This window comes from Octopus sinensis, linkage group LG10, assembly GCF_006345805.1.
Source record: "Octopus sinensis linkage group LG10, ASM634580v1, whole genome shotgun sequence".
In the NCBI taxonomy this organism is placed as follows: Eukaryota; Metazoa; Mollusca; class Cephalopoda; order Octopoda; family Octopodidae; genus Octopus; species Octopus sinensis.
Window position 1 is genome coordinate 86,029,444 of NC_043006.1, and position 26,468 is coordinate 86,055,911.

Below are 26,468 nucleotides of genomic sequence, written 5' to 3' on the forward strand. Positions count from 1 at the left end.
GCTCGGCTAGGAAGATTCCAAGCGAACCCAACCGCAGATACTAGACCACGCCCAATAAGGGTAATCTTTTCTTCTGATCGGGAGGCTTCAGTCTTTCTGAACAGAGCTCAGACGCATGCCTGGGAGGACCCCAATATGGGTTTTCGCGAGGAATACTCACTAAGAGAGAGAATTCGCCGGAGAAACCTGATATCCGAAAAAAGATGAGGAAACAAATGGGAGAGAAGGGTTTACGAATCCAAGATGGACAGATAATCAAGTCCTACCTCTGGTCCCATGCTGTAGTGCTGACAGGGAAAGTGATGTGAGGGCAAATCGAAGTGAAGTTGATACCCCCGTCAACGATGCTATATCTGATACCCCTTATTCTGCTTGTTCCCCAACTCCCGCCCCTCAGACTTCACAGCTCAGCATCGTCTACACCAACTCGTGCTCCTTATTCCCAAAGTTCAGTGAACTATTTACACTGGCCATACGTGACCCCTGATGTGATAGCTATCACCGAGACTTGGCTGACTCCAGCAGTAAAGGACTCAGAAATCCACCTGCAGGGCTACGTCCTTTTCAAATGTGACAGAGGAAAAAGGCGAGGTGGAGGTGTTGCTGTGTATGTTAAGTCTGAGCACAAACCGTCCAGCGGTATTCTACCCACTAATGCTCAGCCTACAACAAAATTCGATGCTGTCTATTGCAAGCCTATCTAAGTTTTGCCTGCCCGTGTTGGCTGTCTACAGGCCGCCTCTTGCCGACCCCCAGGACGATGCTCATTTACTCAAAGCGATAAGATTCGTTTCAGCTTCGCATGACTGTTTGGTACTAGGAGACTTCAACGCTCCCACAATCGATTGGCCCGCATCAATTTGTACTACATCTTCCCGGTTCGGCTGGGCCCTTCTTGACGTGGCTGAAGATTGTTTTCTATCGCAACATGTTGAATATCCGACAAGGCATCGGTCTGGGCAGCAGCCATCTATGCTAGATCTGGTATTCTCCCGCTATCCAAGATCAGTGTCAGACGTATTTGTGTGCGCCCCTCTTGCCAAGAGTGATCATGCGGTCCTGAAGTTCGTCATGCACACAACTTTTTCTGCGCCCACGACTACTTCGCTGCCACGTAGAGTCTTCTCTGCAATTAATCTTGAAATTCTAACCGAGGCTTCCGTGCTTCTGGACTGGCGATCCCTGATGACGTTGTCCTCAGTTGACGAACTATGGTCATCCCTCAAAGCATATGTAATCTGTTTGACTGACCAGGCAGTTCCCGTTGGGCTTCCCAATAGGAAGAAACACAAGCCCTGGGTGACGAAGAGGGTTAAACGAGAACATCGACTCAGAGATATTGCTTGGGCTGAATTCAAAAATCTGGATTCGACTGCAGCTTTTGAGGTGTACAAAACACAACGAGACCGAGCTGTGAAAATCAAAAAGAAAGAACGCTTCAGTTATGAATACAAAATCGCGGCAAATGCCTGTAGCAATCCAAAAACCTTCTTTGCCCATGTCCAGCGGAATTCCTGCTTGAACAACCAGATTGCAACGTTGGTAGACTCAACAGGCGTATCGATTGAGGACCCTTATCAACAGAGTCAATTATTTGCCGAGGCTTTTTCAACTATTTTCAAACAAGATGATGGTCGTGAACCCCCTCCATTTGATAGATCGGTACCTCCAATGCTTCGATTGGTCATCACACAGGACGAAGTCAAACTTGTTATTCAAGGCCTCGATGTCAACAAGGGTCACGGCCCTGACGGCATACACCCACGAGTTATCAAAGCGTTGGCTCCGGTCATCTGCGAGCCCTTAACGCGACTATTCAATATGTCATTGGCGACGGGTGTTATATCTGCAGACTGGAGAACAGCGATAATCTGCCCAATTTTCAAGAAAGGGAGCCGCGAAGACCCGCTTAACTACCGACCAGTTTCCCTTACATCAATAATCAGCAAGATGTTCGAAACTATCCTTAAGAAAAGTATGATGCTCCACCTCCTAAACACAGCCTCTATCTCTGATTCCCAACACGGCTTCGTGCCGAAGAGATCATGTTTGACCAACTTACTAGTAATGGAAGAATTGGTGACGCGCATCCTCGATGATAGTGATGCTGTTGACATCGTTTTACTGGACTTTGCCAAAGCTTTTGACTCGGTAAACCACCGCCTATTACTTGTCAAGCTTCAAGCATATAGTTTCCATCCGGATATTGTACGATGGGTTGGTGCCTTCCTCTCAGATCGCTCCTTCCAAGTCCAAGTTAATGGTTCGCGGTCCGACGTCTCCAGTGCGAGCAGTGGCGTGCCTCAAGGTTCAGTGCTTGGGCCCTTGTTGTTCTTAGTCTTCATAAATGACTTGCCCGACGACCTCACGCAACACACCCTTCTATTTGCCGACGATATCAAACTGGTCGCTCCTCGCGGTAATATAGAGGATCTTCGTCGATGCCTCCACCAAATTTGGAAGTGGTCTAACGATTGGGACCTGTGTCTGAACGTGTCAAAGTGCTGTCATCTGCCTGTCGGCTCTACTCCTGCAACTCAACTTGATTTCAAGCCGGGTCGTCTGCTGCTGGAGAGGACCGATCAGGTAAAGGACCTAGGTATCTTGGTGGATTCCTCCTTTTCGCCTTCGGCCCAGTGTGTCCATGCTGCCAACAAAGCACGCGGAATTCTGTTCTTGATTCGACGGTCATTCGGAATGCTCACAGCAGCCATATTCCTACCACTCTATGTCACGCTGGTGAGACCCATATTGGAGTATGGGATTCAAGCCTCTTCTCCTTATCTCCTCAAAGACATACAGCATCTCGAAAGAGTCCAGAAGCTGGCTACCCGCATGGTTCATGGTCTCAAAAATTTGTCCTACGAAGAAAGGCTGAGGACGCTCAACCTTTATTCTCTTGAAAAACGCCGCCGCCGTAGTGATCTCATTCTCGCCCACAACATCATAAGCGGAAAGTGTAACCTCTCAAAAGAGCTGTTCTTCACTCCTGCTCCAGAGCGTCGGCTGCGGGGTCATTCCGAAAAGCTCTACCTGCGACGATTTCATCTCAATCGAAGGAGAGGAGCTTTCTCCGTCCAGGTTGCGGATCCGTGGAACAAGCTGCCAGACGAGATGGTAAAGATGCCGACGACCGCTTTGTTCAAAGCCTCCCTGGACCTCAAGTGGCCTGAACTCTTTACATGAACACCACCCTGTACTTAACTCCATGTCCCCCTACATGGCCTTGCTATTTGCTTTTGAGCCAAATTAACTAACTAACTAACTAACTAACTAACTAGTGATTCTGCACTTAGATTTGTTTACTGATCTTAATTGGGTGTGTTTTGCGCATATATTTGTTACAGTTTCTACTAATATCTGCCATGATGTGTTAATGTTGGTGGGTGTGTGCGCGTGCATGAAGGCCCAATCAACTTGTGAAAAATCATGATTGATTACATCTCTGTTTGCATTATGAAAATCCAGAGTGTCAAATGGATGGGCTGGAGAGATGTCATTGGGTTTGATCTTTGGATGGTAGAATCTCAGATCACAGAGAGTCATGTCACGGTCTGAAAGTAGTGGTGTTTTTCCATCTGTAATATTATGGATAGTGTCTATCTACATCTATGACATAGTAGACGTCATCAAACATTGTACATTGAAAATTTTTGTAGATGATTCCAAGCTCTAGAAGGCCATAAATGGTATGGGAGACTGAACATGCCTTCAGTCGCATCTGTTTACTGTTGTCCAATGGGCGGAAAAGAACAATATGCTTCTAAATGAAGATAAGTTTCATTTGATCCACTTTAAACAAGAGGATCCTCTGAAACTACCATATGCCCTTCCCTCGGGCGACTCCCTAGTGTCATCCAACAACACCAGAGACCTTGGAGTAATTGTTGGTAACAGTCTAAGCTGGAGTTCCCATGTAAACAGCAAGGTTGACTTGGCCTGCAAGATGTGTTCTTGGATTCTGAGAACTTTCTGGTCTAGAGATGCTCACACCATCATCCTTCTCTACTCTACATTTGTTCAACCCCACCTTGAATACTGTTGCCCACTGTGGTCTCCCCACACGAAGTAATTCATTATGAAAGTGGTAGCATTCCCGAGGTTAATAACAAGAAAGATAGACGGCATGACAGCATTGACTATTGGAGTCAATTAAAAAGTCTCAATCTCTACTCTCTCCAATGCTGCCATGTGAGATGTGGAAAATATTCCATCAATATTGCACAAATTATGTTGGTATCAATTTTAAAATCCACCCAAGACTTGGTCCCTATTCTGTCCGCCCTTTACAAAAATCCAACTCAAGACCCATAATAACATTACAACGCAACAACTTTACCTCAACCAGTCCAGCTCTCTTTAATATTATACCAAAATACATCAAAACAGAAACAGATCCCATAAAATTCAAAAGTTCTCTGGACAAATTTCTCCCAAAAAATCCTGGACCAACCTCCTATACCCAGATATGTCTCCAACAATAAATAACTCTTTGCCACAGTGGGCCATAGTGTTCCATATATGACTGAGGTGTGAATCACAATCTAAAAGATTTCACCAGGTGGTGCTATTAAGTTAGACATGGCCTGGGCCTATACTAGCTGAAGCCTGTCTAAGTTATCATGTAAAAAGCATTCAGTCCACACTGGTTGGCATTTGGAAGGGTTTTCAGCTGTAAAAACCATGCCAAAACTGACCTCACCTGTGCTGGTGCCATGTAAAAAGTACTCAGCCCCACTCTATGGTATTAGTTGGTGTTAGGAAGGGCATCCAACCATAAAACCTATGCTAAAACAGATACCGAAGTCTGGTGCAGTCTTCTGCCTGGCCAGCTCCTATCAAACTGTCCAACTCCTGCCAGCATGGAAGGCAGACATTAAAAGATGACAATGATGGTGATGCATTTGTTTTCCAAGATTCCTGATGTGAAATTGTGTGTTAAAACAGATATTGTTATACTTGGGGGATAGTCATCTTTTACCAATTAAATACGCACACCATATATTTGATCTTCATTTCAGCTTTATTATTATTATTATTTTAGTGTCTTTGTTTAAGCTCTTTTGTCATACATCCTGTGATCTCTTCAGCAATCCTCTATTCCACATGTCTCCACTTGTTCTGCTTATTCTGTTTCAAGACAAAATTGAATAAGCAGAACAGAAGGAGGCGTGTGATAGAGAGTTGCTGATGAGGTCGCAGTATGTGTGATGAAAGAACGTAGACAATGATACTAAAATAATAATAATAATAAAGTATTTAATAATCTTTTCATCTTGTTTTATTTTTGAAGGTAGAACTCTGATAGTGGAAAGTAATTTCCAAATTACCTCCCCAAAATGATGTCCAGTGAACAGAGCATCTGTTCACACTTCCATTTACGCGGCATTGAGTATGTAATTTCAATGATGTATGGAGAAGGAACGGGCAATAATTTCACCATTGAGGTCCTCAACAATGGGACTTTGGATGTGTGGTGTGGTACATTTGATGTAGAATGTAAGTTTTGTATGTCTATTTTTCAGTTTATTATTTTTTTTTTTCTTTGGACTTGCATGAATTGTTCCATATGCAATACTTCTTTGAAAACAAAAATGTCAATCAAGAATATTTGTTATTTGAATGTCTATTTATTTCATGGGAATCTGGTAAATAACATTAATTACTTCACTGTACATAGCTTGAGATTAAATTGATCACCTAATTAAATTAGATTAAAAAATTAGAATTATACAAAATGAATTTACTAATTCTAAATGAAAGTTGGATTCAGAAGTCGTTCTGTTCATATTTTTCCTTGGAGAGATTTAAAAATAAAAATGAGGTAAACTGGTTCCATCAAGAAATGAAAACAGATCAGACCTTGCTATACAATAATTCACTGCTTGTCTAGCATCCTGCAACCATAAACATGGTCTATGCATTTATTCATGGCATTGTTACCAACCCTTATTGAAACAAAAATGTATGCATGTATCTAAATTGGCAATGATCTTCAATTTGATGAATAAGCAATAACTGTGAAGTTATTTCATTCTATTTAGCTGCAAAGATGGGAGAATATCTTCCTGTTAAGGTGGTAGAATATTTCATCAAAGATTACCCTTCCATGAGGAAAAGAAGCGAAAATGACCATAAAAAGAAACAATTCAACCAAATTTTTTTAATAGTTATAAATATTTTGATTTTTGTTAACTTTGCTAATGGCATGTGTTTGTAACTCTTAACAGCAACCATTATCTACATAGTCAAACTTTGTCAGAGCCATCATATATGTCCTTTAGAAAAGGCTTTTGTGTAGGTAGCTGACAACAGGTACCACCAGTGCTGCCTTAAGACAAGGGCACATATATTGGACAGTTGCCCTGGTGCCCCTTGGGTTTAGGGCCCCAGTATGAATGCTGTGGGCCCTAGTGCATTGCTTTGAGTATCCATCTTACAGTTAAGATGGCCCCAAGTTCTGCTTGCACTTTACAGCTGAGTGGTTAGTTGTAGGAATAGCTTCCACTTATAAAGATATCACATTTCCCTTTGTTTAATACTGGTTTTTAAACTTCATGTTTTTGAGACGAGGGAGAATTTTACATAAACCCTTGATAGTTAGGTAAAATATCAACTTTGGGTTTGAGTCATACAGGTGACACATGTGTACCCATAGTTTTTTTTTTGTACTGTAACTCTCTGAATTAAGAAAGCTATTCTGGAAATACGAGGGCCTTTTTGCCAATGGTATAATTTTATTTTACAAATTTGATATTTTAGCACTATGACAATTTCAAAGACTTTGAAACTTATTTACTTTAACCTTTAACACACAGCATTTTATCTAGAATTGGTTCCCCTGGCACTGCCCTGTTACTACAGGGGATAAAACTCATACGATGATATGATGCACCTACAGTGTGCTAACGGTTAAAGTAAATAAGTTTCAGTCTTTGAAATTGTCACACATAGAAATCTGGACTTTGCAGTTGAGTGATTTTTGCTCATAATCATTAGGTCCAAATCAAAGATTAGGATAGATTTAAATATTTTATTTTTGAAAATCTTGATTCACTTCCAGATGTACTTTAGGAATATACATATATAGATACATATATATGTATCTATATATACATACATATATATACACACACATAGGTTGGACAATACATACATATATATATATATACACACACACATAGGTTGGACAAAATAATGGAAACACCTTAAAATTTCAAACAAATTTATTTTAATATGGGGTAGGATCACCTTTGGCAGTAATTACAGCTTGAATTCTTTGAGGTATGGACTCGTACAAAGCTTGAATTGTTTCCAAAGGAATTTTTGTCCATTCTTCAGCTAAAACAGTCTCCAGTTCTTGTAGTGATGATGGTTGAGGATATCGACTCCTTACCTGTTTTCCTAAAATGCACCATAAATGTTCAATAATATTGAGATCTGGGTATTGTGGTGGCCAGATAAGATGTTCACCTTCACTAGAATGTTTCTCGTGCCATTCAATAACAACTTTAGCTGTGTGAATTGGTGCATTATCATCCTGAAAGATTGCGTTTCCCTCCAGAAGCAGTTCTGCATCCATAGGATGAATTTGATCAGATAAAATGCTTAAATAGTCTTGACTATTAATTCTGCCATAAAGGGAAACCATTGGGCCGGTGGATTTCCAAGAAATAGCCCCCCCCCCAATCATCACAGATCCTCCTCCGTGTTTAACAGTTGGAAGAAGGCAGTCTGGGTCAAATGCTTCTTTTGGCTGTCTCTACACATGGTGGTCAGAAATAATGTAAAGGATGACTCATCTGAGAAAATAACATTCTTTCACTGCTCTAGGGACCAATTCTGTAGGTTTTTACTCCACTCTAAATGCTTTGCAACATTTGTTTTTGAAAGTAGTAGTTTTTTAATTGCAGCCCAACCATGAAATCCGGCTTTGTGCAACTCCCAGCGAACTGGGTTCTCGAGGTGGTCATTAAGCTCTGCAGTAATTTTGGGAGCTGTACTTGTGTGATCCTTTCTAACAATTTGTGTAAGAGTTCGACAGTCCCTATCTGAAAGTTTTGGTTTTCTTCTGGAGTTTTGTTTCAATGAGGAGGTTTTTCCCTCTTTATCAAAGGCTGTCATTACTTTCAAGACAGTACTTCTTGATATACCAAACATTTCAGCTGTTTTCGTTACGCTAGCACCTGCCATATGAGCATCAACAATATGACCTCTTTGAAAGTCTGATAGATCTGTAATTTTAATGAATTTTAATTACCTTTTTCTGATGATATCTGAAAAGAAACAGCAATTTTAACAAAACATATTTAGCGACACTAATAATAAATAAAAAAACAAAAATAAACAAGCTTTTGACGGTTTTATAGATATTTCAAAATTATGATGCTATGATGCTAGGTGTTTCCATTATTTTGTCCAACCCCTGTATATAGTTTGCTATGGTTTTAAAGTTTCTATGACAAGTTACTGAGATAGAAAAATCTAAAACTATTAAATATTTTCCTGTTTCAGGCCTGCTATAAAAGTGGAGTAGATGGAGTGCTTTAAACATATGGTCATGGCGTGAGGGCTTCTTAAATTTTGAAATTTTTGAAATTGCATTTTTTTAGATGTCTTGTCCTGTAAATTTTCATTGGCATCTAAGTTAAAACAATTGGTTCTAACTGATTTTGAATCACTTTTGGATGGAGATCAGAGAAACAACCTTACCAAGGCTTGTAACAAACCCAATTTCAACAAGCACTCCTCCAAAATTGGTAAAAATTCAGTGGAAATTTTCAAAAAAATCTTTAAAATTTTAAATAAGAACAGTTAATCCTCTCAGGCTGCAATTTTCCAGATTTACTTCTCATAGAAATATTTCTCATCTTTGAAAAAAATTTGAGGATTTTCAAGAAGTTGCTATTTGAGGACCTTGGTGAAATTGGTTGGAACGACCCCTGTGTACTATGCATGTATTTGTAGCTTTTATTGTTGGCTTTACTTTATTTATGATTGTTTTCTATCCCTTCTTTTAACCTTTGCAACAAGTTGTAGTGCATTTGAGGATCACGCAATAAAATCATTATCATCGTCACCATCATTATTATACTCTTTTCTTAGAATCTTCTTGCATTAACAGCATTAAGATTTGAATATATGACTACGTGGTCAATAGTATAGTGCATTAATCTCAGTTATTGTATCCTGTTGTATACACAAAATCTGTTCTAACACATTCTGCTCCAAGGTTCAGGCAGTAGTTGTTCCTTGGTTCACTCATACTCTGTTGAATTATTCTTGATTTCATCAATATTTAATCTTACTTCAAGGCAGCGAGCTGGCAGAATTATTAGCACGCCAGGCAAAGTGCTTAGTGGCATTTTGTTTTTCTTTATGTTCTGAGTTCAAATTCCACTGAGGTTGACTTTACTGTTCATATTTTTGGGATCGATAAAATAAGTACCAATTGAGTACTGGGATTAATCTAATTGACCTATGCCTCCTCCAAAATTGCTGGCCTTGTGCCATAACTTGAAAGCAATATTTGATCTTGCATCCTTGTTCCTGTTTTTATGTTTTTGTTTGTCACATGTGCTTGCTTGTCTGTCATACTTTTGGTCCCTCAACATCTGGCATAAAACCATCCCCTTTTTCAAATTCACTCCCTACTCCTTAGTCAAGATTTTCCCTTTCTTTTCTTGTTGTGCAAGTTACTTAGCAACCTCACAAGTGCTGGTATCATGAAAAAAAAAAAAAAAAAACCCTGCACCCAGTACACACTGTAAAGTGGATGGCATTAGGAAGGGCTTCCAGCCATAGAAACCATGCTTAAGCAGATACTGGAGCTTGACACAGCCCTGCAGCTTGCTGGATCCTGTCAAACTGCCCAACCAAAGTACACATGGAAAATGAATGTTAAATAATAATGGTGATAATAGTTTTTAAATGTTTTTCTTTTTTACTTCTAGATATTGAAAACCTCACCCATAAAACAGGAAACTTTAAACAATTTTCTATATTTTCTAACATGTTGAAAACAGCTTTACTTAAGGTGAGTTCTACCATTTTTTTTTTATTGTTATTAACTTTTTTTTTTATGATGTTTAGCCCCAGGTCAGCTCTGATTGAACAAATCTAAGATCAGCAGCATTCCAGTCATGGTTATCTTGTCATTTCTATTTTTTTTTCTTTTTATGTGGTTATAGTATACCTAGGTCTATATTATCTAGTGTGTCCTTTTATTTTTAGACTATAGGATTCGGGTTAAGGGAGATTTGGTTACCATTTCTAGTGGGTAAAGCTTCCTTCTTGGTTTATTTATCGTGTTGCTATTTAACTCTAGCTCAGCTCTGAGATTGCATAGATCTATTCTCAGTCTTTCCAACTGCTTCTACCCTGTTATTTTTGAAATGTAGTGTATCTAGAGCTACATTATTCAATGTGTTCTTCCTTTTTTTAAATCAGTAGGGTGTGATAGAGATAGATTTCAAGGAGATAGATTTGGCTGCTATTTCCTGCAGGTTGAGCAACATTATTGAGGCTCCGTCTTCATTATTGTTTAGCTAAATTAGCTAACCTAAGCTCTGATCAATTAGACGTTAGATTTAAAGCATTCCATTCATAACCATCACAGCTTTGTTACTGTTACGGAACGGACTGGAATCGCCCGTCGTCGCTCGCCCCGAACGGCTCACACACAAGTTCCGCCACGGAGCCCAAGGAGGCGGAGAGAGGAGATACAGATAGACACTGCCACAACCTCAACAGCACAGAGATACAGAGGCACAACCCGAGATACAACCCAAAGAGGCACAGAGGCAACAGAGACACTGGCTTATATTCAACAACTACTAGTTTATATGACAATCAATTGCTACACATCAAATACATTTAAGGCAGACATTTAAAGGAAGACATGCACGTGACTACTCAATATAACAGTGTTCGGTAACGACACAAAAAGTCATATATATCAGCAACAGATCAACGCATAATACAACATCATTTCAAGAGTACACGTCCGAAGACAACAGTTCTTTAAAGTCTCTTTCTGAACATCACAGATAAAGTCACATCAACAAGTCCTTTACTCAATTCTGAACATAAATACCACAACTCGATAATCGACATATCGACAGAGTCCTTGACTGTTCTCTTCACTGTTCAATACACCGTGACACATATCAATGCACAACACATACCTCAATTCCTAATTGAATCTGCCAGTGTCCCATTCCTCTCAATCCTGCCAATTCCTCTGAATACTGCCAAATCCTTCTGTACATATCCCTTCTGCATATTCCAATCGCTTGCTCCTCAAATCCCAAGATCCCTGCTGATCTATCCAAGATCCGTCTGTGTTCTTCCACGACCGCTCAACCGACCGCAAGATCCGTCTGTGTTCTTGGACGACCAACTACCAACTGCTCAGATCCGTCCTTCCTGACGACCAACTGCGAACTGCCCTTCTTGACGACCAACCACGAACTGCCCTTCTTGACGACCAACTGCGAACTGCCCTTCTTGACGACCAACTGCGAACTGCCCAGAACCTCACTTCCTTGTCCTGACTTCCACTCCCTCATCTCCCTCTGTCTATATCGCTCCTACCCTTTCTAACTGCTCTCTGATTCCTTACTCTATCTATATCGCCTCAATCCCTTAGCCTCTCTATCTGTCCCTTACTGCTTATCCTTTCTATTTGCCCTCTGCTCTTACTCTATCGCTATCGCCTGCCAGACTCTCTTGCTGTCAATACCCTCTCCATCTGCTCTTAGATTCCCTTAATCTGTCTTCCTCTTCACTTCTTCAAGGGGTGCTTAGAGCGAACTTTGGTTCACCTGAAAGGGGTCGTAGTTCCAAACAGAACCAATTAATCCACCTAAATCTGACAGGACAATGGGTTTATCCTAATGTAGGTCACTGGGACATACTACACTGGCTAACCCAGGTCACTGGGACATACTACACCAGCTGGCCTGTAACATTACTGATAGTCTGTATTTTATGTGATCTCTATGAATCAGTTTTGTTGTATTTTATAAATTGGGTGCAGGAGTGGCTGTGTGGTAAGTAGCTTGCTTACCAACCACATGGTTCCAGGTTCAGTCCCACTGCATGGCACTTTGGGCAAGTGTCTTCTATTATAGCCTCAGGCCAACCAAAGCCTTGTGAGTGGATTTGGTAGACGGAAACTGAAAGAAGCCCGTTGTATATATGTATATGTATATATATATATATATATATATATATATATATATAATGTGTGTGTGTGTTTGTATTTGTCCCCCCAACATCGCTTGACAACCTATGCTGGTGTGTTTATGTCCCTGTAACTTAGCGGTTTGGCAAAAGAGACCGATAGAATAAGTACTAGGCTTACAAAGAATAAGTCCTGGGGTCGATTTGCTCGACTAAAGGTGGTGCTCCAGCATGGCCGCAGTCAAATGACTGAAACAAGTAAAAGACTCACTAATTAGTAGCTCATTGAGTTAGTGGTCATAACATTTTCCAGATGGTTAGCCTGTGTACTTCAAAGATTGGGTGGTGTTCTCATTGAACTTGGTCCTCAAGCCATGGGATTAATAATTTTATCATTTCTTCAGTTATCCCAATGGTTTTTGGTGATGATTCTAGATTTAATGGATGCAGATATCTTCACTGCATCACTGGTCCAGTGCTTGTCCTTTAGGATGGTTGAGATTGTTGACTGAGAAAAACTGTAATCATGGTAAATCCTGAAACACTGTTTGTTTTATAGGTGCAGGTATGGCTGTTTGGGGAAGAAACTTGTTGTCCAGCCATGTGGGTTGGGGTTCAGTCTCACTGTGTGGCACCTTGGGCCAGGGTCTTCAACTATAGCCCCTGGCTGACCAAAGCCTTCTGAGTGGATTTGGCAGACAGAAACTGAAAGAAGCTCATGTGTGTGTGTGTCACTATCTCTGCCTTGATTTCATATGATTGTTGTAAATGAATGTCACCAACATGCAAGCCGTGTCCTTTGTTTCCAATCTTCTGTGAAAATGTGTCTGATCATGGGGAATATTAACTTATTTGGAAACAGGTGAGTGTTAGTAACAGGAAAAGCATCTGGCTGTAGAAAATCTGCCTCAACAAATCCATCTGACTCATACAAGTGTGGAAAAGTGGACATGAAATGATGATGATAAGGATGATATATGTAGATATAAGCACCCACTACACTTTCAGAGTGGTTGGTGTTAGGAAGGGCATCCAGCTGTAGAAACTCTGCCAGATCAAGATTGGAGCCTAGTGCAGCCATCTGGTTCACCAGCCCTCAGTCAAAATCGTCCAACCCAAGCTAGCACGGAAAGCGGACGTTAAATGATGATGATGATGTGTTTGTGTGTGTATGTGCATGTTTGTGTGTGACTCTTGTTTTGACTACCACCTTCATTCAAAGCACCATTGTCCATTTCTGTGCCTTCTGTGGAAAACATGTCTAGCCATAAACAGGTGAGGGTTGTTGACAGGAAAGGCATCCATCCATAGAAAATCTATCTTTTTCTACAAATTCTGTCTGACTTATGCAAGCATAGAAAAATGGATGTTGAATGGTGATGATGATAATGTTGAGCAATTATCTTTGATATAGGTTCCAAATTTTTTGATTTCTACATTTTTCCCCTACCAGTAGGAAATTCATTGTTATATTAGCCATGTTTTGGGGCTGATTCACAACACACACACAAAAAAGAAATTTAACTTAGAAGCCAAACTGAAATGAGAACTGCATGATGCAGTTGTTGTACTCTATTGTGTAAGCTCGTTTGTATTGGGATGTACTGTCATATACATTGAAATAAAATCATATCATCATTTGATCATTACAACACATTTGTAAAGCTGTGTGTCTTCTACATATCATCACTATCATAGTGGAATTGTAATCACTAAAAATAATAATACAAATGACCATAAGTTGCAGAGTACCTGTAATATATTGTTTAGTTTTTGTTTTTCCTTTTTGTGTCTTTGGTGTTATTTTAAATGTTGCAGTTTTTTTAATATTTGGTTTCTTGTCTTATTTCTGTATTTTATAAATGTTTTTCATCTTCATTTTTTCTTGCCCTAGCAAAGTGAAAGTGTGACCCTTGATTTACTAACATATGCTGATCTGGAGCAGCTCCGGCTACAGCGCTCTGGTAACCGAACAAATGCTGAGAAACAGACTCCTGCAAACCTTAATACCAAGCGCTATTTAATACTAACTTACACTGTTGAATTTGATCGGTCAGTACAGCTTAAAGTTTTCTCTTCTAGGTGTTAGTGGTTTATGTCATTCACTTAATGCTACACTAATGATTTGTTTTAGAAGGTGTCACATTGGTGTGTGTGCTGGTGTCACATAAAAAGCACTAGTGCTGGTACCATGTAAAAAGCGCTGGTACTAGTTCCACATAAAAAGCACTGATGATGGGTGCCTTGTAAAAACCACGCAGTGCACTCGGTGGAGTGGTTGGCATTAGGAAGGGCACCTAGCTGTAAAAACCAAGCCAAAAACCTGGTGCAGCCCCTGGTCTTGTCAGTTCCTGTCAAGCTGTTCAACCCATGCCAGCATAGAAAATGGATGTTAAATGATGATGATGAGTCTCACAGGTACCCTTCGGCCTTTTTTTTATCTAAGGTGTTTTTTAATTCAATATTGTCACCATCATCACCATTTTAATGTTCACTTTTCTATGCTTGCATAGGTTGGATGTATTTCATTGAGGTTTAGTTCCACTGTGTACCACCTTGGGAAAATGTATTTTACAACAGCCTATGGCTGACTAAAATTTGTGAGTGGATTTGCTTAATGGAATCCGAAAGAAGCTCATTGTATACATACTTATGTGTGTGTATTTATCCTTGTCCTGACATTACATGATAGTTATAAACAAGCATCGCTTACATATTTTAGTGGTGTCGTTCATTTTCAATCTTTTGTGAAAATATACCTAGCCATGAGAAAATATAAGTTTGTTTGGAAATAGGTGAGAGTTGGTGGCAGGAAGAACATCTGGTTGTAGAAAATCTGACTCAACAAATTCTCTCTGCTCTGTACGAGTATGGAAAAACAAAAAATAATGATGATAATGGTATATATCTATATTCAACTGATTTGTACATTTTTAATCATATGTAAATAAAAATACTAGCTGAGTATCCCGTCGTTGCTGGGTAATTTTCACAATAGAATGCCTTCATTTCAATTTTTTTTATTCTATGTCAGTCCAAGTCTTCCCTGATGGATAAACCTCTTAGTCAGAATGGATTTTTGCATTATTTTGGGCATTTTGATAAACAAAGTTTTTTTGTTTTTCTATTTTGTGCATAGATATAAAGATTTTCCTTTATTTCCTACTCTTCAACATCCAACATAAAGCTGACCATGGTTGAAGCAGGGCTCTTCAAGGTGTAAATTGGCAACCAAAAATGTTTACCCTTGTGATTTGTTGATGGTCATGGCAAAACCAAGACTAACTGGAAATTGAAGTAATTTTAATTTTAATGGGACACCATATCTTGTGTCCATGTGACAGAGGCTCTTGTGCACTTATCATCTAATTGATGCATCCTATGTTGGGGCATCTCATGAGATCATGTGACAGAAGCTCATGTTCACATATCATCAAGTCTATTCCTTCTCAGTTTGGGTGTTTACTGAGCTCGCCACTGATAATTGTGAGGGTCTTTCTACTCTGTCACCCTAATGAAATTTCTTACACACACACACTCAGTATGAAAGATATACGTATACAGAGAAAGAATGGGAGGGAATGTGGTTAAATATATATACAATGCGAAAAATGTAAAAGACAGAGAGAGAGAGATAAAGAGAGGGAATCTTTTCTGTTGCTGTCATAGATTTTGAAATTTTAGAATTAAATGAAAATTTTCAAATTGGCTATCTTGATGTAATTTTTCCATGCTGAATCTGATTTCGTGATCCATTCATTCCAGAAAAATTTTAGAAAAAAGTCACAGATATTTAAAGTTTGATAATTTTTTTTCCTGGTCAGAAAACAGCATTTTCTGTGATAGCTGTCTATCACAAAATGAAAGCAAAAATAATACCATGATAAAGTTCTAAATAAGATAAAAGAAATTACATGTCATGTCAAGAGAGAGAGAGAGAGAGAGAGTGAGAGTGGGAGCAGAGATATATATACAGAGAAGAATGCGAGTATAGTAAGTATATATAGGAGGGAGGAAAAGCAGAAGAGACAGATTGGAGAGATAGAGAGAAATAGATACTGTGATCTAAAATTAACAATGGATGTTAAATGATGATGAGGATACATACATACATACATACATACATACATACATACATATATATCATCATCATCATCATCATATATATATAATTACCTTTTAACATCAATTTTTAATGCTGGTTTGTGTTGGGCATATATTCAGCTAATTTATACATATGTGGACGTGTAAAAATTTTAAAACTTTAAGTAAGCAGTAGTATGATGTATGGACAAATACAGATTGTGTGAGCAAGAAAACTGTAACTGAAATTCAGATGTTCATATTCTGTTGCAAGCATTTATTTCATTGGCTGTTTCTGGGCAGAAGGTTAATATTCTTTTGTACAGAACATAAGAATCTTTAATTTTCTCAACTAAAATAGACATATCTAATTTTATATTTTAAAAGTTGTGTTTACAAACAATGTTTTCTTGTTAAGAAGCCTAATTCGGTCTGCTCAAATAACTAATTAAACATTTATGGCTGACCTCCAGAAATACCACTTATGCTTCTGGTTTTTGGAACACTGCATATTTTGTCACTCCATGTTTGACCTAGTAGAGTGCAGTCAAATAATTAGGGTGTGTTGCATCAAACTTACTGTTTGTTCTGAAAGGGGTTAAGCTAATGACTACAATGCATGTTTTATAAATTCCTTAATTATTAATAATGGTGGAAGGGTGGTGGATAGTAGCATTTATTAGAGCATTGGAAAAATTGCCTTGCAATATCTAGTTCCATGTAAGGTGGGGAGCTGGCAGAATTGTTAGCATGCTGGGTAAAATGCTTAGCAGCATTTTGTCTAGCTTTATGTTCTGAGTTCAAATGCTGTTGAGGTCGACTTTGTCTTTCGTCCTTTCAAGGTTGATAGAATAAGTATCAGCTGAGGGCTGGGATCAATGTAATTGACTTACCCTTTCACCTGAAAGGGTAAGTGCCAAAATTTAACATCGATATTTATTTCCTTGTAGCACTTTACATCCTGAGTTCAAATTCCATCAAAGTCAACTTTGCCTTTCATCCTCCCCATGGAATTGATAAAATAAGTATGAGTCATGTACTGGGGTTGACATAATTAACTATTGCTGAACCCCAGATTTCAGGTCTTTTGGGTAATTTTTTTTAATCTGTTAGTCAGGAGGGAAAGCAGTGCCCATGACTTATACTGGGCCTCTGAGATTGAGGGAATGAAGGTGTTTGCAGAATGGAAACCTTGTCCAAATGCTTGCAACAGAGTTGGATACCTCTACTGAAGGTACTCAGGGGTAATGGGTTAAATCTACCATCCAAAATATTGAAGAAACAATTATTAATAATTCTTTCTAATTTTGGCACAAGTCCAGGACTTTTTTGAGGGGAAGGGAAGTTGATTATATTGATCCCAGAGTGCAACAGCTACTTATTTTATTGACTCCAAAAGGATGAACAGCAAAGCTGACCTTGGTGGTATTTAAACTGGGAACATAAAGAGTTAGAAGAAATGCTTCTATGCACTTAGCTGAGTTAGACTCAGTGTATAACGATATTTAGTTTTCTCCCTTTCAGTTTCAAGTTCAAACCCTGCTTAACCCTCTAGCATTCAGATTACTTACTCAAATATTATGCTTTCTTATTCACATTGTTTTCTTATTCACATTGATTTGAGTCAGAAAAGTACTAACTTTATTAGCAAATAATTCATCTTGAACATTTAAATAATTATTCATACTTGATGATAATCGATAGTGTATAATTGTATTTTTTTTTTATTGTATTGCATTTTATTTTTGTTATATACATCATCATCACCATTTAATGTCCATGTTCTATGCTGGCATAAACTGGGCAGTTTGACAGGATCTGATGGGGCAAAGGATTGTATTGTGTTCCCTTGTCTACTTTGGCATGGTTTCTATGGCTGGATGTCCTTTATAACGTCAACCACTTTCCAGCAACTTGTGAAACTACAAATCCTGAGAGAGACAGCTTTATGCTTGGAGATGAGGGATTAAAGTGAGAGAGAAAGGTGTCAGAGAAGAACAGGTTTCATGTTGTAGAGGGACTACATGGTCATTTACATTTTTTGGAAGAGATGGTAGGGGATGATCAGGTTGGAGTGGGAAAAAAGATGAAATAGTAGTTATGAGGTATCAGAGTGGACCATCTGGGTACAAGGTGTGTAGGAGTATATAGGGGCAGAAGAATTGGGAGTGTGAGTAGATAGAGGTTGCAAGAGTGTATGGAAAAGTGAGAGATGGAAGGGGGTGAATGTAATGAATAAACAAATGTTGAATGGATGATATATTTATATACACACACACACACACACACACACACACACATACATATATAAGAATTCCTGTTCTTTATTGAAATACTGTTTCCTACTGTTTCAGAATACATTATCCACTTCCTTTACATCAAAAACTGACGGCTAACAACACTTCTCTACAACAGATCATTGTTAATCTAAGATCTGAAGTAGAACAACTTAAAGATGAGGTATTTATTGTCCAAATATGGATTTTAGTTCTAATTTTTATTACTCCTTCCAGACATTCTTTCACCTCCATTGTTTAAAAATATCTCTTCAGTAGCTACAAACCCCTTTATTTTGCATTCTTTGCTTTTCGTTTGTAACAATAATTTATGAGCAACCATTTATGGTTTATTTGTATTGTGTCCATTTTACCATTCTGGATGGGTTGGATGTAGCATTGCTTTACAGCTGGAAGCTCTTCCTGATGCTAACCTTAAAGGAATTATCTAGTCTACTTGTCTCGTGAAGCATGGGGCTGGCAAATACTATGTTGACAGAAAATGTCACAATTTTTAGCTCTACACTTGCATGCAGATACAGAATGTAAACATTCACTTAGACACACATCTGCACATGTGTGTGTGTGTGTGTGTGTGTGTATATATATATATATATATATATTTTTTTTTTCTTTGTCTATCTCTTTCCCCCTCTTGTTCTTCATCCTTTCTGGTTTTCTCTCCCACCCTTCCCTATTCTTCTCTCCTCTTCACCATTCCCTCTCTCTCTCTCCTCCTCCTCAACTCTCTCGTCACTGACACGTGACGAACGAGAATCTATCTTTCTACCCACAACCTTCATAAAGACTAAACATGCTTACACTGTCTCTTTCATAAGCTTGTCTTCCTAAGCGTTCAGAATAATTTTTCCATCGTCTTGGCTTAACAGCCCTCACCGTTTGTTTTTACTGTTTTGTTCTCATTGTTCTGTCTTTTACTGTTTTTACTTTTTTATTGTTTTTACTGTTTTGTTCTCACTGTCCTGTTCTTGTTACCACTTTCACCCTCTGCAAAATATCCCAAATATTTTATTTAATTTGCTTTGCGGGAAGGACTGTTTCAATGAAGTTGTGTCTTGTCCTTGCCTTCGAAATGTGGAGTAGTTGAAACAGGGACAACTGAAGAATGGTAACATTCTTTATGTTGTATGTCTCATTTCTCTGTTTGTTGTTTTTCGTTTCTATGTTTTTGTTTTTATGTTTTCGTTTCTGTTGTGTTCAATGTTTTTTTGATGTCCTGTACCCATATATGCATGTATATATACATATATATGTAGGTATGTACAAACATGTATGTATATATGCATATATTTATATATTATTTATATTATTTTATATATATATATATATGTGTGTGTGTGTGTTGTATGTGTGTGTGCATGTGTGTATACATATATATATATATCTTAAGCTTGACTACATCCTTTGCACCATAAAAATGAATTGTTGTATGTATGTATGTACGTATATATGTGTGCATCTATTTATACACACACGCACACGCGCGCACACACACACACACACACAAGTAAGCTCATAGGTGCAAAACAAGGTGAAAAAATAGTATTCAAATATATATATATCACTTGATCACTTTGACCAACCAGTCCGTCGCGTCCATTTGACACCGCTGGTCACAGCACGCTGTCCACTCCTCTCTGGATCGCGCCTCTCTCATCCACGTGATCCCAATCGTCCTCCTAAAATCATAACTCCGCCGTCGTGGAGGTCTTCCGGGTGGTCTTTTCCGCTCACGCGGGTACCACTCGATAACTGCGCGTGTCCACTGATTATTGGTGAGCCGGGCGACGTGTCCAGCCCATTTATACTTGCTGCGTGTATACTCTGCGATGACATCTCTCACGCCGGACTTCTTTCTGATGATCTTGCTACTTATGTACTCTCTCAACGAGATACCAATCACTGACCTTTCCATGGCTCTTTGAGCCGTTACCAGTCTTTGCTCTTCTCTCTTTGTGGTAGCCCATGTTTCACTACCATATAACATTGCAGGCAGAACTGCACTGTTAATGAGGTTGGCGCGGGTGGTCCTGTCCAACCTTCCCTTGAGCACATCCCTTATGCCATTGAATGCCTTCCATCCGGCCCTTACTCTCCGTGAGATCTCCTTTTTGATATCCTGGCACATATTTACTTCCTGTCCCAGGTAGACATATTCTCTCACCTCCTCTATTTCATCACTGCCGATCACCATTCGACCTGTTGGTACATTGTCTGACCGCATGAACTTTGTTTTCATGTGGTTCATCTTGAGACCTACTGCAGAACTTTTGATGTCGAGCTCCGTCAGCATGGTTTAAAGCTGATCCATGTTTTCAGCGATGAGTACGATGTCGTCAGCGAAACGGAGGTGAGTGAGGAGCTCGCCATTGATGTTGACACCACCTTGCCATTCGATGCCTCTCATGATCTGTTCGAGACATGCAGTGAAAAGTTTTGGGGAGATTGTATCTCCTTGCTTCACTCCCTTCTCGACCGGCACTCGTATGGGTGATGACAGTAGAGCTATGTCGGTGGTGCATCCGGAATTTGCCTCTCTGAGCAGCTGCACATATTGCGCTTCGATTCCTTGCCTCTGCAGCGAGTTCAGCACTGCGTTGGTTTCGACGCTATCGAAGGCCTTCTCATAATCTATAAACGCAACGCAAAGAGGCAGCTTGTACTCATTTGCTTGCTCAAGCATATATATATAGTACAAAGTAAGATAAGGGTTATGAGGGTAACCCACTATAGGATATCAGTTATCCAATATACTGCTGGTGAAGCACCCAAATATTAAATACATAAATGCTTATAATTGCAATGCAATTAATTCATTTATTGTATTGGATGGGTGAAGGTAAAATATTTTACCGTAAATTCATAATACAAATAAGAAAATGGAGGAACAAATTCATTTCGATCATCAACTTACAGATATTACAATTTCATATTATTTATTAATTATATAAATAGGAACATGAAAATCGAACAAAACAATATACATCAATATGCAAATTAATAATACAATAAAAATAATGCAAATACACTGCTCCTTACAGCTGTTTCAGCCTATGGTTAAGAGGCAATCCACCTTAAATTACTCATATATGCCATTATAGTATAGTCTTAGGCATTAAAGATTATATTTATCTGTTTAAATAATCAAAGGCCTCATCAGAGGATATACATAATTACAAAGTTCGAAACGAATTTGTTCCTCCATTTTCTTATTTATATATATATATATATGACAGACTATACTATATATACATGTGAGGGGGGTACCAAAAAGAAACTGGAATTTTGCAATATTATTTTATTTACTTAGTTTTACATGCTTACACTCTACTGCTTTCAAATATTCTCCATTTGAAGCCATGCATTGGTTCAGACGCATTTTCCACTCTTCTTCGACCTCTTGCTAAGTGATGCTTTTAATGCCTCCATTGTTTTTTTATTTTTGTCACTTCTTCCACATCTGCAAAACAGTTTTTTATTTGATGCCGGTACCACCCAACTGGCCCACGTGCCGGTGGCATTTAAAAGCACCCACTACACTCTCGGAGTGGTTGGCGTTAGGAAGGGCATCCAGCTGTAGAAACTCTGCCAGATCAGATTGGAGTCTAGTGCAGCCTTCTGGTTTGCCAGCCCTCAGTCAAATCGTCCAACCCATGCTAGCATGGAAAGCGGACGTTAAATGATGATGATGATATATATATATATATGTATATATGTAAATGTGTATATATATATTTGTATGGATGAATGGATTATCCTATGTTTACTGTTAACATGGAAAATTCAATAAACTGTTACCAGGGTAGCAAAATTCACGTCAGAAACACAGTTGAAATGACCTATCCAAAGGTAGAAACTCCGGGTTAATGTGCAGTAATTTGTGTGTTATAAATGAATAAATAAATAAATGGAGTTGAACAAAGATGTTAATAAAATTCTTTTACTTTCGACATATGTTTTTTTCCTCACGAGAAGATTGCATTTTACACCGTTTATTCCTTTGGAATAAAACCATGTTATCTTCGAAACATATGTCGAAAGTAAAAGAATTTTATTAACATCTTCATTCAACTCCATTTATTTATTCATTTATATATATACATACATACATATATATATATATATATATATATATAATATATATATATATATATATATATATGTTTATATGTATACATGTATATATGTAAATGTATATATATATATATCACGTGACCGACCAGACCATCAGATGTTGTTACACATCGAATGATGCCACCCCGCTGGCTAAGCGAGCAGGCCAACAGAAGAAAGAGTGGGAGAAAGAGTGGTGAAAGAGTACAGCAGGGATCACTACCCCCTGCCTGAGCCTCGTGGAGCTTTTAGGTGTTTTCGCTCAATAAACACTCACAACGCCCGGTCTGAGAATCGAAACCGCGATCCTATGACCACGAGTCCGCTGCCCTAACCACTGGGCCATTGCGCCTCCACATATATATATATATATATATGTGTGTTTATATGTATACATGTATATATATATATATATATATATATATGTGTATGTATATATATATATATATATATATATATGTGTATGTATATATATATATATATATATATATATATATGTTTATATATATGTGTATGTATATATATATATGTTTATATGTGTATGTATATATATATATATATATATATGTTTATATATATGTGTATGTATATATTATATATATATGTTTATATGTGTATGTATATATATAATATATATATATATACATATATATATATATATATATATATATATATATACATGTATGTATATATATGCATATGTATATAAATATGTTTATATGTATATATATATATGTTTATATATACATGTATGTATATATATGCATATGTATATATATATATATACATATATATATATATATATGTATATGTTTATATATACATGTATGTAGATATATATATGTCTGTATATGTATGTATGTATGTATATGTATGACAGGCATCCATACAGTTTCTGTATACCAGCCTCACTCACACGGCATTGGCTGGCCAAAAGCTACAGCAAACACACATGCCTAAGTTGCCATGCAGTGCCATAGAACTTGTGATTATATGATTGCAAAGTCTGTCACATATCCACAGAATCATACTTGCACCTCATCAGATTGCTAGATTTAATAATTAACTTTTTCATCTGACGCTCTTGTAATCTAGACACTTGGCCATTACAATGTCTCACCTGTTATATACTTCATAACATGATAGCCTAACCATATTTATTTCTTAGAAAATGGTTTCCTATATTTATTTCCTTCAATGACTCAATTCCAAAACTGATTTTAATCATTTCATCATTGAAGCTAGATATTTTCCTTTATATTGATTCTGTTTTAATGTTCACCTTTCAGTTGAAACATAAACCTAAAGATTTGGATAAGTTGAAAGAGTAAGTATTACTTTCATGTACTTTTTATAAAAATCAGCTATTTTATGTATTACACATTCTTAAAGATGCAGGTGTGGCTGTGTGCTTTCCAACAACATGAGCCCAGGTTCAGTCCCACTGTGTGGCACCGTAAGTGCCTTTTCCTATACCTTGGGTTGACCAAATCCTTGTGAGAGGATTTCATAGACGGAAACTGACAGAAGCCCATCGAATAATTGTCTGTCTGTCAGTCTGTCTGTCTATCTATCTATCTATCTATATCTATTTATCTATCTATCTCTATCTATTTATCTATATGTCTATCTATCTATCTATATCTGTTTATCTATCTATCTATCTATATCTGTTTATCTATCTATCTATCTATCTATCTATCTATCTATCTATCTATCTATCTATCTATCTATCTCTCTATCTATCTATGTTTATCTATCTATCTATCTATCTATATATGTTTATCTATCTGTCTGTCTGTCTGTCTGTCTGTCTGTCTGTCGTCTGTCTGTCTGTCTGTCTGTCTGTCTGTCTGGTTTTCTATCTATCTATCTTCTGCTGCTACAGATGCCTCCTCTGCTACTGGCAAAACCATCACCACTACCACCACCAGTGTCAACGACAAAAACAAATCCAACTTTGCCGAAGCCCTAAAACAAAAGAAAACTACATTACATTTCACTATGGAACAAATAAAACAAAGTCCCTATTAACCCAACAAGGCTCGAACTTACAACTTGACATACCACAAAATGTCATAGACACCATACAAAAAAGAACCATAGTTTACAAAGTAATTAACACAAAAATACACAGACCAGAGCAAACGTCACCGGAACTAATAGAACAATGTTTGTGTTTGATATGGACATACAAAACTATGTGAACTGGTGGAACAAATACACGACAATACAAGTTCACTTCAGCAGCGAAGAAAAAGCAAAAGAACTTTCAACACTCACCCTACAGTCTGAAAAATTAATTTTGGTCCCAACCTACCTTGGACAATGCGTGACCAAAATATCCATAAAAAATGTCCCTCTGGAAGTAGAACCACAATGGCTGTTATCCGCCAATTGTTACTATATGGAGGAGAGCACAAATATAAACATCCTAAAGTTTTCTGCCTTAGAGCAGCAAAACTGGTCTGGTAAAACAATCCAGGCCTTGTTGCAAATAAACCAAAATTCAATCAACACTATCCCACATCAAATTGAGCTGCCAAATGGCCATAACCTATACGTGATGGTGGAAGGTAGGAGGCCTTGATGTTACGCATGTGGAAGCGAAGAGCACTTCAAAACTAAGTGCCCAACAGCAATGAAATAACAAAAACAGCAAGAAAAAGACCAACAACAACTACAACAAGGAAAAATCAAAAGGAAAAAAGAACCCTTACTACCCACACTACCACCAACACAGAAGACAAGCAAAAGGAGTACGACAAAAGAAACACGCAAACCAAATATGCCAACGCCAACAAATTAACATACACCAACACCTGGAAAAACGCCAACAAAACAACAACTAAAGAAATAAAAAAACCAAAAGAAAACACAAAAACTTATAATACCCTTTCCCCTATATCACATACACCACACAACCAGCCAACAACCAACATCAATGAAAACAGCAACACAACCACTTACACAAACAATCATAGAAGCTTACAACATGCCCCTACCCCCATCCGATTCCTCAGAAATTTCATCAGAAGACAAAACCAGTGAGGAATGGCAAATAGCCAGAAAAGGAAAGAGGAACAGGAGCAAAAAAAACAACCAAACCAAATGCAAACGCAAACAAAGCAGGGGGATATACATCTCCTGAAGACATTTTGAAACCTACCACAAACAACAGCAACACCAACACCACAAAAATATATAGAGCAAACTGAAAGAAGCCCATCATATATATGTATGTATATATATATGTATGTATGTATGTGTGTGTATATGTTTGTGTCGGTGTTTCTCCCCCCAACATCGCTTGACAACCGACGATGGTGTGTTTACATCCCCGTAACTTAGTGGTTCGGTAAAAGAGACTGATAGAATAAGTACTAGGCTTACAAAGCCTAGTGGTCGATTTGTTCAAATAAAGGCAGTGCTCCAGCATGGCCACAGTCAAATGACTGAAACAAGTAAAAGAATAAAATAGTCTATATATAATATATATAAGATGTATATATATATCATCATCATCATCATCATCATCGTTTAACGTCCGTTCTCCATGCTAGCATGGGTTGGACAGTTCGACCGGGGATCTGGGTTGCCAGAAGGCTGCACCAGGCTCCGGTCTTCTCTGGCAATGTTTCTACAGCTGGATGCCCTTCCTAACGCCAACCACTCCGTGAGTGTAGTGGGTGCTTTTTACGTGCCACCTGCACTGGTGCCAGGTGAGGCTGGCATCGACCACAGTCGGATTGGTGCTTTTTACATGCCACCGACACGGAAGCCAGTTGA

The 26,468-nt window shown here is 38.2% G+C and overlaps 1 protein-coding gene across 6 annotated transcripts in view; it reads left to right on the forward strand.

Annotated features, from left to right (window-relative positions):
• LOC115216489 (coiled-coil domain-containing protein 61) overlaps positions 1 to 26,468 on the forward strand; it is a 90,684-nt gene that overhangs the window by 19,848 nt on the left and 44,368 nt on the right. For 5 of the 6 annotated variants that reach the window (XM_029785909.2, XM_029785911.2, XM_036506917.1 and 2 more), the window contains 5 exons: positions 5,294 to 5,499; positions 9,954 to 10,036; positions 14,081 to 14,238; positions 18,624 to 18,729; positions 23,969 to 24,006. In XM_029785909.2, coding sequence (XP_029641769.1) covers positions 5,340 to 5,499; positions 9,954 to 10,036; positions 14,081 to 14,238; positions 18,624 to 18,729; positions 23,969 to 24,006 — 545 coding nt within the window. In that variant the 5' untranslated portion in view covers positions 5,294 to 5,339. The remainder of the gene's footprint in view (positions 1 to 5,293; positions 5,500 to 9,953; positions 10,037 to 14,080; positions 14,239 to 18,623; positions 18,730 to 23,968; positions 24,007 to 26,468) is intronic. The other variant, XM_029785912.2, reaches the window with a different exon arrangement.